Genomic DNA, 18280 nt, shown 5'->3' with positions numbered 1-18280 from the left:
AAGTTGGCCAGGGATGGTGTACTGGGCTGTAAATGCACCTTACTTTGTAAGCATGAGGATTTGTACCTGCAGTGTGATATTTTGTAGTGTAGTGCCGAATTTTAACAACCACATTTATCATATCCTCTTAATACATATTGCTGGAAAAAGCATAATGTTGCTGAAATTAGTCAACGTTGAAGGTACAGTCCTGGCATTTTCACAGACAGTATTTTCTAAAGTTGCTAATGTGTATCATCTGGTGCAGGTTAACCACGTGGACCCTAATACTACAGGTTGTCAGGGGGGAGTCTATCTGTTGGACTTCAACATGGCTGGACGAAGCGAGGATGAAAGTGTAAGCAACAGTAGCGGAGAATCAAGGTAAATCAACTGTTCATCTTTCCCAAAAAGACATCAGCGCAGTTTTGATGATGTAGTGATTCAAATTGTTTGTTTTTATTGAAGTGTCATCTCAGCTGATAATATATCGGAATGTAACTTTGTATCTGGCCCCTTATTTTTACACATTAGACTGGAGCAAAAATACTTCCTACCTCCTGTCTCCTATTTCTGTGTCTGGAACACTGCCATCTCCAGTTTGTTTACAATCAAATGTGTCATTTATAAAGTGATGGTCTAATGTATCTAAGTATGTCACTGCTGTTTACATTATTGTTGTTTCGCACAAGACTGTTGTGTACACCACACAGCAGTATATACTGCATTGAGGCAGAATTTTACTATTCTGAAAAGCTCCTGATCTTAATGGTTGTAGGTTAAACTGTGGAAGTAGCTTAATACCAGGTCATTTAACTCAAATCTGCAATTGCACATGTTTATACTTGCCTAACACATTGCATTGCCAGATGACATTGGGTTGCATTGTGGTAGAAGTTGTGCAAGGCTAAACTTTCATGCTCGACATCTTTTCCCCTTTGGTGGCACTCCAGCTGCATTAACAGGGTTTGTCTTATATAATAAATAAATGGTAGGGCCGCCTGTCATTGTCTAAATGAATAATGCTACATGCATGCTACACTTTAAGTGTATATGTGCCATTGTGTTTATCTGTGCACAAGGCCATAGAATATTAACGAAAAATAATTAATGTCGATGCATAATGAAACATGAAGGATTACTATTCCTTATTGCATGGGCGATTTTTGGGGTAATGCATGTGTAATAACTTTCAAGAACCAAGAACAAAGCATTTGAATACTGATTTGGACGTTGTTTACCATGGCAACAGTCAAAGCTTTGAATCATTTGGGTCGGCCCTAGAGTCCAGTGTGCAAAACTGATTTGATTTGTGGATGATTCACTAATTATTATTAACTCTTCTCTTTACATGTGACAGTAATTCTGATGATGAATCCGGTTCTGGATCCGGCTCTGCATCAGGGTCCGCCTCAGGCTCCAGTTCCAGCTCCTCGAGCAGCAGCAGCCAATCAGGGAGCAGCGACTCAGGTAGTGGCTCAGACTCTGGCAGCGCGTCAGACTCTGACACAGAGAAGTCCAAGCAGAAGATGGAACCGCCAAACAAGTCCAACATAGACGGAGCTGAGGTAAAGAAATGTGATTCCAATGAAAATAAACAAACATAATTGTTATTAGGGCTACACGATATGAGGAAAACAATGCAAAAACATTGAATATCGCGATAACGATATTACTTGTGATAAATAAACAGATATTAAAGTGTTCTCAGTTCTGCTGCTTTCAGTATTCTGAAAAACAACAAACTGCTTGTTGGATTTAAAACAAATGAAAGGAAATCATTTCCAACATTCTTTTATTGAATTAATTGGAAATTTAATTCAATATAAAAGGCATGACAAAAAAAAGTGGCAATTACATTATAAATTGCAGTTTTCCACTGATGGTTTCTTTTAACTAAAACAAAAAATCTCTGTCTTTGGCGATATGTCCCAGCCTTTCGCGATGTGTTTATTGCGCCAGTTGATTAAAATCGATATCTTGTGCAGCCCTTAATGTAATTAAACTGACATGTAGATATTTGATCATTATGTGTTAACTGTAAAGCTGCTGTTATATATAATATAATGAGCATCAGAGTGCTTCACACTGGGGAACTGCTTTAAACACACAGGGTTGCAATACTAAGAGTTCAGATGGTGTGACCTTTGGCCTAGTTTGACACATTGTTTTGGAGCGGTTAGTGACACAGTTGTTTTTGGGTTTTAGCTTGCAAGAAGCTAGTGCGGTGTTTTGTACAGTCTGAAGATTTCCCCTTTCTGATAAGTATCTAGTATTCGGGGCACAGGGAACGTAAAAACAAATCGCTATTTATACCACTAAAAAGGCTCAAAATATGTCCATCTGGTCCCTCCGGTCTGGGTCGCCAAAAAGTTTCAAGTCCAGCCCTGTTTATCAGAGGGGAAATCTTCAGACTGTACAAAACACTGCGTCTCTTGGGCATCGCGATGCAACAGGTCCCACTCCGTGCGACACAGACACTCCTGTTCAGTGGCCATAGCTTCACAATGTCCGCAGGGACACCACCAGTTTCCCGAAGTACGAGGCGGTGTTGCGGCATTGACTACCTGTAGCTCTCTCTCTCTCGTAGCCCTTTCACGGAGCTCCCGCAGCTCATCGTTCAATAAACTGTCTGTACACTTACAAAGTTCTCAATGCTTCGGTTAACATGTAGGGACCCTCATTATGCTACCGTTGAAGTTTGGTGATATTTTGAGCCTTTTTAGTGGTATAAATAGCAATTTGTTTTTATGTTCCCTGTGTCCTGAATACTAGCGTTGTAAGCTAATCGGCGGTCCGCGCTAGCTTCTTGCAAGCTAAAAACTCAGTCGATTAGCATGAAAACATGTCCCAGAGAGCGACAGAGTGGGTGCGCCGGAATTGTCCTTTAACACAGTGATCGACTCTTGTCATGTGAAAGACTTTTTAACCAGTTGACATATTCTTGGCTAACCTTCCGCTACACTCTTTCACTGCAGTTCTGGAAGTCCAACCCAAGTATCCTTGCAGTGCAAAGATCTGCTATGCTCAGGAAACAGCAGCAGCAGCAGCAGCAACAACAGCAGCTGCAGCAAAAGAGACAAAGCTCCTCAAATAGTGGATCGGATGAGGTTTGTTTAAAATGATCCCCAATACACTTTTTTTTCCCTGTGCTGTTTGACTGGGAACTAATCAACACCCGTTAGCGATGTCATTAGTTTCAGGGTTTCCCCCGAGAAGTTGTAAGGCCCGGTGCTGAGCAAAACTCTGAGGAACGGCTTGTCGCTAAAATGAGAATAGCTAGTCCTACTTAAAGGTCAGTCCACCTTAAGTAAGCCTGGGCCTGGGCCTAACTTAGGGGCCAACCCCCTTCACTGTAACCAACAGGTGGCAAGCAAGACACACACAAGGAAACTTAGCTTGGGTCTATAGGAGTTGGAGCATTTACTACTGACTAAAAGCCTAAACTGTACTGCAAACTTCAGTCTCTCTCTCTCTGTCTCTCTCTGTGTGTCTCTGTCTCTCTGTGTGTCTCTCTGTGTGTCTCTGTCGCTCTTTCTGTCTCTCTCTCTCTCTCTCTCTCTCTCTCTCTTAATTCAATCCAAGTCAAAGGGGCTTTATTGGCATGAAAGTTTCAATAACAATGTTGCCAAAGCGTCACCATACAATCTGTCCAAATATTTGGACAAAACACAGTAAACAGTTGCATGAACATTAATGCAATATTAGAATGATTTATATTAATTATATAAATCTATTTGTATGGCAAATATGAAAACAAAAGTTATTAAGCAATACGAAGGAAACACAAAAAACAATAAACTAAATTAGATTGTAAGACATCTTAGTAAGACAACTTTACTATATATACAAAATATAAAAAAGTATATATAAAAAATATATCAACCAGTTACAATGCACTGGCGTAAATCCTGAGTTTACATAACTGACATCTGTAACTGGAGTTGCACAATGAATTGGTGCCATCTGATTATACATGAACTGTATGTCTTTGATGATAATCTACTCTAGGACTCGTCAAGTAGCGATGGATCCGACTCATCAAGTGGATCCAAAAAGAGAAGAAATTCAGGCTCCTCTGACTCTGGGTCGGGTTCTGGATCTGGGAGTGGTTCTGGATCAGACTCATCAGCGGAGGACAACAGTGACGAAACGGCATCCGACTACGAGCCTAGTCACAAAATCAAAAGCAGAAAGCCTCCAACCAAGTAAGTGGACAGTAGCTGTTTAATGGCCGCCTGGGTACACAGGGTTACATTATTCTCACCTCAGCTGTAAAGGTATTGATAATTTTAAAGGAACACAGAGTGGCGCGAGTTTAACTCAGCACGTGTATTATAATTGTTTACGTCTTGTCATGTCTCAGGATGAATTTTCGGAATGGGAAGAAAAGCAGTAACCAGAAGAAGAAATCCCAGAAGTGTTCCTCTTCTGATGATGAGGATGAGAACTACAAGAAGGCGGCGTCTGCGGGGCCACGGCGGCAAGCCACCGTCAACGTCAGCTACAAGGAGGACGAGGAGCTGAAGACGGATTCGGACGACCTGGTGGAGGTCCTGGGTGAAGATGTCCCGCAGCCTGAGGAAGATGAGTTTGAAACACTGGAGAGAGTGATGGACTGCAGGATAGGAAGGAAAAGAGGTAAGGAACACGGGGCTCAGACTGATGATTTAACCGTCGCTATACGTAGACAGGTATTTAGCCAGCTATTTGATTTCAGGATTGTGACATTTTAAGAGTTGTAGGGAGAAGGAGAGAATAGTCGGGGTATGAATCTTCGCTGGTCTCATGATTCAACTGGATTACGATTATCTTGTCAACGATTCAAATTGATTCGATTTCATGTTGCATCACGATGCCTCACCTCTTCAATAATATTATTGCTAGACAACCATTTCTAGGGTTTACAAAAAAATGGAAAAACATCCAGTATGCTGCAGTCCTGGGGGGCGAAAATGCCTTGTTGATGCTAGAGGTCAGAGGAGAATGGGCCGATTGATTCCAGCTGATAGAAGATCAACTTTGACTCAAATAACCACTCGTTACAACCGAGGTGTGCAGCAAAGCATTTGTGAAGCCACAACACCAACAACCTTGAGGCCGATGGGCTACAGCAGCAGAAGACCCCACCGGGTACCACTCATCTCCACTAACAATAGGAACATGAGGCTACAATTTGCACCAGCTCACCAAAATTGGACAGTTGAAGACTGGAAAAATGTTGCCTGTCAATAATCGATTATGGTCTGTCACTGCATCCATGCAGAATCGTCCAATGCAATGATTAATTTCAACGCCCCTAGGGATTAGACCATTATTTTAGGGGAAGTCAGGAGATACCAGGAAGATCGTTTAGTGCAGTGTTGTGACCAAGTCATCTTTGCTGAAGTCCCAAGTAAGTCTCAAGTCATTTGGTCCAAGTCGCAAGCAAGTCTTGAGTTATTTTTTTGGGGTCAAAGTTTGAGGTTGTAGTCTGGCTCTCCGAAATGTTTAATGATCAGGTCTTGCATTCAGCAGTTTGCTTTTTTTCTTCTTGCGTGAAATGTTTACATCCCAAAGTGATTACTCGTGGCACAGACGCAGCCATTGTGCTGGTCTGGTCCGACTAATGAGGATTCATCAGGGGTCTTTGATGGTACGTGTTGCCATAGCAACGAGTTTGACTGACATCCAGTCATGACATCAAGTTACATATCGGGGAGCTTTTTGAGTCGTCCAATCACGGTTCACAGTTTGCGCTGCTGTAGCTGCATAGCGTACTTGATAGTTAGACCGAAAGAGACAACATTAAATTATATTGTTTTATATTTAACAGATGACATTCAAACTTATGCATACACGCAAGTCATCGGAGTCATCATGCATCAAGTCTCGAGCCATTAACTTTCCAAGTCAATTCTCAAGTCATTTATTTTTTTGTCAAGTCGCAAGTCGTCAAAACAATGATTCGAGTCCAAGTCTCAAGTCCACATCTCTGCTTTGGTGTGACAAAAACAGATTGAACGTCCTGTTCCTCTGTACTGTTCACCTTCTTTTAGCCCAGTTCTAAGGATGAAAAAATAAATATGTTACACAATATTCTTTTATTTCTTCCTAACAGCAACAGGAAGTATAACCACTGTATACGCTGTAGAAGCAGACGGGGACCCCAATGTCAACTTCAATCCCAACAAAGAGGCTGGTGATATCCAGTATCTGATAAAGTGGAAGAACTGGGCCCATATCCACAACACTTGGGAGACAGAGGAGACACTTAAGTTACAGAACGTCAAGGGCATGAAGAAACTGGACAATTTCAAGAAGAAGGAATCGGAGAAAAAGAGATGGTGAGAGCATCCTGCTTTATTAAATTTGATCACAGTCTTACAAATAGGCCTGGGTAATATATCGATAGTGTGACATGAGACTAGATATCGTTGTAGATTTAAGATATCGTAAATATGTCTGAAGAGTTGTCTTTTCCTGGTTTTAAAGGCTGCGTTACAGTAAAGTGATGTCATTTTCTTTTAGCTGTTCTGTTATTTGCCTTTAGCCACTTTCTTCTAGAGTTATTATATCCACATTATTGATGATTATATCTAAAATCTAATTGTGAAGATATTTTCATAAAGAAGCACATCATGACAGAAGAATATGGTGACATCTGATTTTCTCAATGTGGCCCAACCCTACTTACAAAAGGTAAACAAACATACTGACCGTGAAAGCTGCCCAGTCTTCTACTGACCACTGAGGACGTCTGCACGGTTAGGGCCAAAAGGATAACCACGATGCTTTTGATCAATATTGAGATCATGATTATTTATCCACAAGTATTCATTGATTTTAAGCGACATCAAGCATCAAAATAAGTAGGGCTGGACTATTAGAATATTTGTACGTTGGGTAGTTATTTGGTTTTTAATTTTGTGATTCAGATATTGTTGTTTTGTTTTCAAAACAGAAACATTAAATAGTAAAAGCCTTCCATTAAATCGGAGACTCTATGCGACGCTATGCCAACCACCTCAGTCGAGAACGGAGAAATGTCTGGCTGAGTCAAGTTATAACCAAACAGTCTGATGTTTGTAGAGGTCTGTGTTGTTATACTATAGCAGCCTGAAGTAAGACATTAAAAAAAACTATTACTATTACTACTAACCTAGACTGATTTTGTTCATTTGAGCCTTAACATACCTACCTAAAAATAGTTGATGTAATGTCTCAGAATAGCTATTTGTACATAAACACATGTCATCCAGTCGAACCTGTATTCAATCATTATGACTGGCAGTGTAAGCCACTGACATAACTGTCATGCACAAGACTCCATGAAACCTCTTCAGTGACCCTCTGCCCCATGTGACTGATGACAATGTTGTCCACTTTCATTGGTTAAGATTTTAATCACATTTAAGTCACTGCAGTGTCTCCTGAGCAATGAAAAAAACAGACGCGTCATTTATTTCAGCGGGACCATTTAGTTGGTATAGAAACATAAAAGGGTTACCCTGTTTTTTTGCCGCAACGCTGAACAATATTCTAGTCTCTTCAGGGAACTAAACCGGTCATTTGTTATGATAAAAATAACAATTTGTCAAATGTAAAATTTGATTTAGTACCCTCTGAAAAATAGTTGGTTGGACTCAGATTAGAAATGGAATACAGACCATTGCTTATTTTGAAATGCTTTTTGTCCTCTCCCCAGGTTAAAGGCAGCCTCACCAGAGGATATAGAGTATTTCAACTGTCAGCAAGAAATGATGGATGACCTGCACTCTCAGTACCAGCTTGTTGAGCGAATCATAGGTACCTTTTCTACAGGATGCATCACTTGTTTTGTGTATGAAGCATTTTACTCTGAATACATTTGATGCCATATTTGTTTGACTAAATATGGGTCTGAATTCATTTGAGCAGGACATTCGAATCAGAAGTCAGCGGCTGGTTACCCAGACTACCTGTGCAAGTGGCAGGGTCTGCCATACTCAGAGTGTAGCTGGGAAGATGGTGCTCTGATCGGCAAAAAGTTCCAGAAATGCATCGATGACTACATGTGCAGAAACCAGTCCAAGACCATTCCATCCAGAGACTGCAAGGTAATACAATGCCAAGTCTCCATTGGCAGTGGCAGTACGTTGGTAATGAGCTATACCCTGGGAGAGTGATAGTTTTTAATTTAGTCAAGCTTGGTGTAGTCTTTACACCAATTTCCTCTCTAACTGGGACGTTTTTGGGACCAATTGGTTGGATTTGCTATGGACAAAATTAAAGCTGTACCGATACCAGTATCGGTATCGGCTCCGATACTGCCTAAAACGCTGGTATCGGGAAGTACTGGAGTATATGCACCGATCCGATACCACGTAATAAAGCCCTAAAGAAAATCTACGTTAAAGTAGTTTGTTTATGTTCTTTTTCCGTTATAACTGACTGTCAAACTGGATAATAAAATAAAGTTCTGGGGCATTCATTGTTTGTGTTTGTTCATGTTTCACAAAGAGTTTAACCTGAGTCAGACCGACAACAAAAATAGAAATCGTATCACATCCATACAGGGATAGTAGTATACAGCTGTTAAAACATAATAAAATATATGACACACTGGTATCGGATCGGTACTCGGTATCGGCCGATACGCAAGTTCAGGTATCAGAATCGGTATCGGGAAGCAAAAAATGGTATCGGGCCATCTCTAGACAAAATACACACTGAGATACACTGGTAAGAGCCAATGGGTTTAACCATGTATCAGCTAATTTAAATAGCTCACGTTACTGTATTGTGTCAACAGTTAACTTCATTTAATATTGTATGAGGACTTTTCTTTTGCGGGGTGCAAATGTTCCAAGACAACAAGTTCCTTCCCGAGACTATTTAGCAGAGCCACCGTCGCTGCAGCCGGTGCTTGGCGCCGCCCAAGACGATTGTGATTGGTTTAAAGAAATGCCAATAAACCAGAGCACGTTTTTCTCCCATCCAGGAGTGCTGCGTGGCCAGACCCTCCTCCACAGCGCTGTGGAGTTTCCAGTCTTAAATAAACTGAATCGTTATTTTTGACTTGAACACTGCTCTCACCAACTGCTGTTCTTTCCTGTAGGTGCTCAAACAGAGACCCAGGTTTGTGCCTATGAAGAAGCAGCCAGCGTACATAGGAGGTGATGGACTGGAGCTCCGAGACTACCAGTTGGACAGTTTGAACTGGATGGCCCACTCCTGGTGCAAGTATGACTTGACTTAAGCAATCCTTAATTTTCAACTGGAAAAAACTACCATAGTAATCAGGGTTTTGCTGGATCCCAGCCAAGCAATAGTGCATGGCTCCTATGGGTCCTTAAAATCCTTGAAAGTTTTTTGTCTTTTGAGGGGGGGAAAAAAATTGTATATCTTTTTTTTTTTTTTTTTTTTATACTTAACGTTAGTAAATAATAATGTGTTGTTCTGCACTGCTGTGTTAGAGAAGGCAATAGGCCAGATAGTCTGCCATAACAGAGAGAGGTGAAATTCTTGTCTTTGAGCTTTTGTGAAGCCTGCTAGTTCTCATAAAAAATATCGGTGTTGTACCATGTCTGAACTATACCATGTTGGATCCTTGAATTCAAATTTTTAAAGTCCTTGATTTGATGGTTAAGATGGTGTGGGAACCCTCATAGTGGCACCTAATATATAAATGTAATATATCCAGGGTTCAAAATTAACTTTTTTGTCCACCAGCCAAATGGCTAGTGAATGTCCAAATTTTACCAGCTAGAGTACCATTATTTTTTTTGCTGGTTAGTGAAACAAATCTACCAGCCACTTGCATATTTTACCAGCATTTGGCTAGTAGATGGTGCTAATTTTGAACCCTGCATTTGTCCGATGGTCATATGCTGCATGATCCATTGTTTAGTAGTGTGTAGCAGGCCCACAAGCTGAGCTTATGTGTCGTCTCTCTTCCGCTCTGTTTTCATTCATAGAGGCAACAGTTGCATCCTCGCTGACGAGATGGGTTTAGGGAAGACCATCCAGACAATTAGCTTCCTCAACTACCTGTTTCATGAGCACCAACTGTATGGACCCTTCTTGCTGGTTGTGCCCCTCTCTACACTAACCTCCTGGCAGAGAGAAATCCAGCTCTGGGCCCCTCTGATGAATGTTGTGGTCTACCTGGGAGACATCAGCAGCAGGAACATGGTATGGTGCTTCCAACACCTGTTACACATGTATACAGACAGGCCTGTAACAATTATTACATACAGTGGTGCTCATAAGTTTATGAACCCATGCTAAAGTGGTTGTATTTCAGTTAGCCTAATACAGAGATGTTCACAAGTCATTTTTTGCAAGTCCAAGTCAAGTCTCAAGTCTTTGAGCTCGAGTCCAAGTCAAGTCTTTGAGGGGCAAGTCCAAGTCAAGTCTCCAGTCTCTGGCCATCTGATCTGTCCCTAACACTGTATTGTTAAATCTTATGAATTGAAAACATGTCCTGTAGCTCCATCCAGACAGTACAGTATCAACATCAGCTGTAGGATAACTTTATGGGGTCTACTTAACACATCCCTCTAGACCTCTGACCTGGTGAAATATTAACCTAAGGCTGTCACTTCATATGGACACAACTATAAAGATACAATGGGCATGTTCCCAGCATTAGCACAACACTTTGCGATGGTTAGCTTGTTACCTGTGATTATATATGCTAAATGTAACGTCTCTTTCACTCAAAAAAATGTCTAATGTTGAAGTGGAAATCAAGAGAATAGTGGCAGCGCCACACCAGTTACAGAACAACATGCATCTCAGTGTCAGTCCAAATTACGCACAATAAGCAGTTTGAACTCACTGATGTAATGCCATTTATTTATTTTCTAAGTGTTAGTAGGCTCAGTGAAACTGAGTCCAGCGCGAGGGAGACCCGACTCAGAGGAGGAGAGGTTAGTGAGGCCAGCGTCTCCACGGCAGGTGATCTGCTGCGCCACGCATGGATGAAATAATGAAATAGTAAATAGGACTACAGCAACAGAAATATGTGCAGAATTAAGACAGTCAAGACGGCCCAGTGTTTGGTGGACCGGGTACACCTTGTTCTCTTGATAGCCTACAAATCATCCACGGGATCAATTACGCATCACATGAGTTTGCCCCCCCCGACACAGCGTTTGTTCCTGGGGAGATGGATCTGTGCGTCCCGCCTCCTGTGCGCCATGGATGTCTGAGCCTCAGCAACTACTAATTATAAGATACAATGTGCCTGTTCCCAGCATTAGCACAACACTTAGCGATGGTTAGCTTGTTACCTGTGATTATATATGCTAAATGTGACGTCTCTTTTCACATTAGCGTGTGAGTGACTGACCTATCTGGGTGCGTTTGGAGATGCCTGATGAAGTCCGACGTTGTTGATCCGGCATCATTTATCTTGGTGCCACACACCTTGCATGTAGCTGTTCTCTTACTGCCACTGTTTACCAAGTTATTGAAAGCAAAACTAATGAGAAAAGGCCCAACTCCAGGAGGACTTGGTGTCGCCATCGCCAATGCATATTTTGATATGTGAGTGCGCGCACATAGGCACATGCGTTACGTTGCGCGTTATGGCAAAGGGCCGGGGACGTGCAGCTCGTCATACGTTTCCCCAACGTATATGCGCCAATAAAAGAAAATATAAATGCATGAATACATTTTGATTTAAAAAGCAATAATTGCATGAAAACAGGTTGTTGACGAGTCTCGAAGCCGAAGTCAGCTGTTTGTGCGACTTAAGTGCGACTCGAGTCCAATCTCTAGGTATGGTGAAGGGTATGTGATGATTGGGGGGGACTGGCTATTTTAATTCCAAAGGCCAAGGGAACTTTATCAGGATGCATAGTATCCTGAATCCATGAAATAACTGGCCTTTCAAAATAAAAGTCTGCCTGCCTCTATGGGAATTTAACATAGGGGTGTACTGACTTATGCCCCCTGTATTTTAAGGAAGAACATTTATTTATTTACGATACATCATTCATTCACAAAGAAAATTGGTGTCCTTTAAAGGTTGGATTTATTAATTAATTTTTTTTTATTAAGGCATTGAGATCAGTTTCCAAAAGATTATTATTTTATTCCTTTTTAGTCAACTTTAGCATGGGTATGTAAACTTATAAGCACCACTGTAAATGTCTAATTGTCGGTTTGTTTTGTTTTTTTTTAACTGCAAGGTTTACTTCATAGGCTGTTAGCTGTTTTATTATATTATCTGGGTCACATGAATGAATAGATAGATAGATAGATAGATACACACACACACACAATTATTTCTGAGACAATTGTACAGCAACATTTGGAATTGTTCCAGCTCTACATACAGCAGCAAAGGCATCAGTTTGTTAATGACTGTCTCAACATTTTTTTCCTTTTTACCCGTTTTCTTTTAATAGATCAGGACACACGAGTGGATGCATGTCCACAGCAAGAGACTGAAACTTAACATCATCCTCACAACATATGAGATTCTTCTCAAAGACAAGGTCAGCAGCTACTTCACTTTATCATGGGCTGTGGGCTTTGCTGCTGTTCATCACTAGGGTTGGGTATCGTTTGGGTTTTTTCTTGGACTGCACATGTATCGTTTTTTTAATCGCAATATCAACTTGCGCAATAAACACATCGCATATCTCAATAGACACTAGACTGCACTTTAAATTTTTACTTTCAATCGCATATTTTCCTCATTTCGTGCAGCCCTGTTTTTTCCGGTGCCTGGACCGATACTTTAAAGAAAAGGATTAGCACAGAACGACAGTTAAAGAACAACTTGTTTATTGCTAAGGCCATATGATCAAACTTTAAATAATCTATTTAAAAAATAAATGTAATAACAATAACTTATTTCACCAGTCAAAGAACCAAGATGGCAGATAGGCAGGTACATTACAACAACATTGAATGCACCATGAGCTTAAGAGGTGCAATTGAACGCACCATTAAGTCCCGTCGTTGTTTCTCCAACTGCAGCAGTGAAAATGTATTCCAGTGAAATAAACCCACGTTACAGCGTTTAGCTGTCAGCATTTTCAACATGTCTAAGCTAGCTAACGGTAGGCTAACATTACCGGCTGCCAAGTGTAGTGTTTACTAGTGTCACATGCAGCGATGCTTCTGTTGCCTGTAACCTCCATTTCGGAGCACCAGAGAACAGCACAAGCATTTAAGTGGCACTGAAATCTGCGCTGTCATTCGGTCCGGTAGATACCTTGCGTTTAGGAACCGGTTCCAATTTTGGTACCCAACCCTACTCCTTTATAATTAATCACATTTTATTTATGACACATATTGTAAAGGTCTGTTCTAAAACTGTGTAGTATAATATTAGTACATGTGAAACTTGTAACATGTGTGTGTGTCTACAGTCATTTTTAGGCAGTGTTAACTGGGCCTTCATTGGTGTGGATGAGGCGCACCGACTGAAGAATGATGACTCCCTCCTCTACAAGACCATGATGGACTTCAAGTCCAATCACAGGCTTCTGATCACAGGAACGCCACTGCAGAACTCCCTGAAAGAGCTCTGGTCCTTGCTGCACTTCATTATGCCCGAGAAGTAGGCCATATCAAGTGTTATACTCAAATACTAATTCACTGCATGGTACTGTATGGCTCGGTGCAACTTGACTCGCTTTTCCCGATTTCGTTTCCACTGCAGATAGTACCCCCTTAATTAGCTGATCGTCATAGCGATGCCACTTGAAACTGCTGTGACTCCATCTTCAACGTGACACAAACGCAGTGTGCAACCAGAGGAACGTCTTGATTGGTTTTGCAGGCCTCCATTTTTTTTTTTAAAAGAGAGAAACAAACAAAAAACTGAAGTGAGACGTGATACAAAAACTATCTATGATCATGAAGCCGATTGTTACTGTGCAATTCTGTAGTTTATCAGTGAAGTATATCAACTACACAGCAGACTGGATTCTCTACTAACAGCGACAAACAGTGACGGCTGCCCTGGCGGGGCAATTACAACTTCCGTGTGCGTCACATGATGCCATGGAGCCCAAAAAGACTCTGTCCCATAGACTTGGATGGCAAGAGACGTCTGTAAATCAGTAAATACATTGTTTTGAGCGTCACAACCCCCGTGAAATGACTTGTTTAACTATCAGAATTTGATCCATTCGGTCAACATTTGGAAACAATGAAATAATTTAGCCGAAAGTTAGCCGAGCCCTTCAATTTCGGGAGTTTCAAAAACCTACTGCGGTCTTCTTCACCTTTTTCAGCCCTTCTGAGTTTGCAGGTATGAGTAAGGCAGGCATCATTTATTTTTTTTTGGCAAGGAAGAATTATTCGTGGAATAAAAGAGACAATATGTCTGGTTCTGCCGCTTCAATTTTTAGACTTTTTAACTAAGAAGAATGAATAGCTCTCCTACACAGATTTGTATTCTTTTTGTTTCGCCTCTTTTCTTATCTTTGATTTTTCTCCCGTAAAATACTGGACAGTTTTTACTCTTTAAGCCTCAGTTATTCAAATGAGAATCTGACAAAAAGAGATGGAGAAATTCATAGACACATGCAACGTGAGACCTGGGTTGCTAGGAAACTTCATTTTAAGGGGTCACTGGCTAAACGTTTGCAACTACTGTTTTAACATCTTTTTTCCAAACATGTATATCATGAAATTATTTATGATACAAACAAACCTATGAAGCACTTAGTACAAAATAAGAATGATGAAACCTAATTAGTTTTTGCACAGTTTGCTTCTTGGGGGAAATTAATAAGTAATTTTAGTCCATTATCGTGTGCCATGAGTTGACTGTATTACTACACCACCATTAATGTGTGTTGTTTGTCTTGCTTCTTAAGGTTTCACTCTTGGGAGCTGTTTGAGGAGGCACATGGTAAAGGCAGGGACTCAGGCTACGCCAGCCTGCACAAAGAGCTGGAACCTTTTTTACTGCGCCGAGTCAAGAAGGATGTGGAGAAATCTCTTCCTGCCAAAGTGGAGCAGATCCTCAGAGTGGAGATGAGTGCTATCCAGAAACAGTATTACAAGTAAGAGCTGGACACTACCCTTTTAAATCAAAAACAAAAACACTAAACGCTGATTTCTTGTCTTTAGGGCCTGATATGGGCTTTTGAAGACCAATGCAGATTTGAGAGGGGAAAGAGTCACCGATTACCAATATTGCGGCCGATATAGTGAATTTTGGAGCTGCAATGAAAATAGACCTTATGTATGTGGATAAGAATAACTTTATCGAAGAATATTTAACAATAATATACATTATAAATGCATGTATTGTATTGTCAACCAATTCTAGAAATGAACACAAAGAAAAGAGAAAAAATTAAATAAACTAATCAAGTGCCCGTTGAAAACGTGCCTGTTTGGAACAGGCTGATTATTTGGCCTGTGGTAATGCTGCTTGTAGAATTCATCAAAACCAAATTGTACCCCAACATTACTTGCAGGACCCCAAACCACTTAATATGCACCTCCACTGTATAGCCTACTACTGACTTACTGTGTAGGCTACTTCTAGATCAGAGGAAGACATTGTATTTACCTGACAGAGAATGTTGCAGATTCAGAATGTAATCACAAAATATCACAATGACAGTGTAATGTGGAATAACCAGACATTGGCGTCATGGACTCATGGCAGTGTGCTATCCACCTGGCCCATTATGAGAGCTAATCGGCACATATCTGCGTTAATCAACCACCAGAACCGGAGCGAGTAGCCTACAGAGACAATCTCACATTTAGCTCCAGAGAAAACATTGTAGTGTTGTCTTTTTCGTCAACGATATTGCATATTGCCACAGTTTAATGACTGCGGTGTTGTCTCATCTCTCGTGCGCTGTCCATGTAAGCAATCAGCTGTTGCTCCGGGAAGGCGAAGAAAAGTTTGGTTGTTAACATTATATCCAGTAATCATGCTGCAAAACTGTCAAAGTCAAAGCCGTTGGCAAAGACTGTTAAATACATTAAAGTATTCGGTGTTGTGTCGAAGTTTGTTCCCCCGTCGAGTACTTTATTGTGATTGTAGTAATCTATTGGCTGTAATAAATATATTTGCCAGGTTTTCGGTTTTTGTGAGGAAAATAGGCGTAAAGTTACAGGTACCCTGGTAATAGGTATGATTAGCTTTTTTTAAACAGCGGTATTAACGTAATAAGTTATAAGTGGTGAAAGTTAGAGGCAAACTTGCACAACAGTTGCGATGTTCCTGTATGCTATCCGCTCGTGCTCCAGGAAAGTGAAGAAAAGTTAGTTTGGTATATCCAGCAATCATGTAACGTTGGAAGCGTTCTGCAGGTGGCGTCAGCCTGTGACGTGCAGGTTACCTTCCCCTCAAAGACACACACACACACACACACACACACACACACACACCGCTTTATTAGATAGATGGCTAGATAAACATCATGAAGCCAATGGGGAAGTGCCAAAAACTGCAGTTTGGGTGGCCACTTGAGGCTGGCTCTGATCCCCATAGAGCCCCATGTTAAAATGTCCAACTTTACAGCAGAATTAAACATGTTTACAGCCTGGTACAAAAAAACGGTTTTGGTTTCCTTAGCCAAATTAAACCTTCATGTTCCAACTGTGGGCGGTGGTGGATTTATTTTTATAACTCACCCTTTTAAATTGTATTCAGGCTTTGGGTGACAGGTGGCTGCCGTCACAGGGAGCCAACATAGACTGTAGGCTTCATTCAGCCTGCCTCAGCTCCAGCCACGCTCCACCTCTCTGCCCATTTTTGGATTAGCTGAAGTCAGGCACTGCCAAGATGGCGATGGCTGCGGAGAGCCACCCACTTTGAGCTTCATTTTGGCTCTTTCGAAACCTATGGGTGACATCACGGAGGCTACGTCTATATTTTATAGTCTATAGTCTGAACACAGCCGTACTTCCCACATCATACTCAAAAATCCTTCAAAGTGCCCTGCAACATCTTCAGTCAATCAGTTCATTCTTGTTGAGTGATGCAGAGATGAGTTTGTCATTATGGTTGCGGACATTTCTAGTGAATCTACTTCTGCTGCTAGACATTTGCGCATCATTTATAGAATAGTACAGTAATGTGTGTGTGTGTCTTGTGTTTGTGACCAGATGGATCCTGACCAGGAACTACAAGGCTCTGAGCAAAGGTACCAAAGGCAGCACGTCGGGCTTCCTGAACATCATGATGGAGCTGAAGAAGTGTTGTAACCACTGTTACCTTATCAAGCCCCCAGAGGACAACGAGTTCTTCAGCAGAGCGGAAGCCTTGCAGGTCTGTTTACTTTATCTTACTGTGTTCAGGAATTCAAGTTCTGTGTGGCTACGACGGATTTCCGTCTGCTGGGTTCCAGAGAGGCCATGTATGAGATGAGTGTAGGCCAGGGCTGGGTACCGAATTCAATACTTCGTAGGCACCGACCGAGTTGCCTCTAAAGTATCCAAAAATGCCTCGTCATTCAATACCTAATTTAAATGCCTAAAGAGTAAATCTCATCAGTGTCAGTGAGCCAATCAGCATGCAGCATGCTTCTACCAAGATCTAATGATGTCTGTGATTGGCTGTCTGACGTTACATGTCAGGAAGAACTCTACATTACACAGACACGCTCACGTAGTCGGAGCTGAGAAATGAATACAAAGATTTGTGCCGTAATGTTGTCATTTCTTTCTATTTTATAAAACTGGTATCGCACCACAAACAAAGGCCAAGATGGCAACAACAGTGCTTTCCTTCTTAAAGCCACACCGATAATCGGCCGTCTGACAGTCTGGTGAGGTCGGCGACTTGAGTCTGTTCTGTGTGTTCCGTGCCGTTGTCCGTCCGAGGGGCTGTCGGTCTTCATTTGGGCCGATTTGATATGTATTATTGGCGGGGCGGGCACTGCCGGCAGTCGGACTCAAATGACCAATCTGATTGGTAGAGTGCTAACCCAGAAAATGGGAGCGGGATGAGCGTGACTAGAGTCTCTCAAAATCTGACGAAAATCTTTTAAACTGACCTTTGTTGATCTGAAATGAAGACAGATTCACCAACTGCACGGCCTGTTTCTCGCTTTTAGTCCAATATGAGATCGTATTCTGAACAAGCCGCTATGACAGTCTGTCTTTGAATTTCCGGAGAAACCAGACCCACGTGACGCGTTCGTCCAATCAGCTGCTGGTTTTCATTTTTGGGCGACAATACAGATTAGCGCCGCCTGCTGTTATGGAGGCGTATTACGTCTCGTCGCTTTGGTGTGTTCTGAGGCACTTTTTTGACCAATTTGGGGAGACTGATCAGCCACACTGCCTTTTCTGCCGACTTTGGCCATCGGCTCTGTGCGTCTGGGCCTTAAGAAGAAGT

The 18280-nt window shown here is 41.5% G+C and overlaps 1 protein-coding gene across 1 annotated transcript in view; it reads left to right on the top strand.

The window, feature by feature from the left end:
* The first annotated feature begins 275 nt into the window (after window positions 1-275).
* The window catches only part of chd1 (chromodomain helicase DNA binding protein 1), a 39947-nt gene continuing 21942 nt past the window's right edge, over window positions 276-18280 (top strand). Inside the window, exons 1-14 of the mRNA XM_078271828.1 lie at window positions 276-363; window positions 1340-1547; window positions 2958-3089; window positions 3991-4187; window positions 4346-4620; window positions 6080-6305; window positions 7667-7767; window positions 7879-8057; window positions 9059-9183; window positions 9918-10134; window positions 12360-12449; window positions 13332-13522; window positions 14790-14978; window positions 17047-17209. Of these exons, the coding sequence (XP_078127954.1) occupies window positions 311-363; window positions 1340-1547; window positions 2958-3089; window positions 3991-4187; window positions 4346-4620; window positions 6080-6305; window positions 7667-7767; window positions 7879-8057; window positions 9059-9183; window positions 9918-10134; window positions 12360-12449; window positions 13332-13522; window positions 14790-14978; window positions 17047-17209 (2346 nt within the window). The 5' untranslated portion in view covers window positions 276-310. The remainder of the gene's footprint in view (window positions 364-1339; window positions 1548-2957; window positions 3090-3990; window positions 4188-4345; window positions 4621-6079; window positions 6306-7666; window positions 7768-7878; window positions 8058-9058; window positions 9184-9917; window positions 10135-12359; window positions 12450-13331; window positions 13523-14789; window positions 14979-17046; window positions 17210-18280) is intronic.

This window comes from Sander vitreus, chromosome 16 (genome assembly GCF_031162955.1).
Source record: "Sander vitreus isolate 19-12246 chromosome 16, sanVit1, whole genome shotgun sequence".
NCBI lineage: Eukaryota > Metazoa > Chordata > Actinopteri > Perciformes > Percidae > Sander > Sander vitreus.
This window is presented reverse-complemented; position numbering and strand designations above follow the sequence as displayed.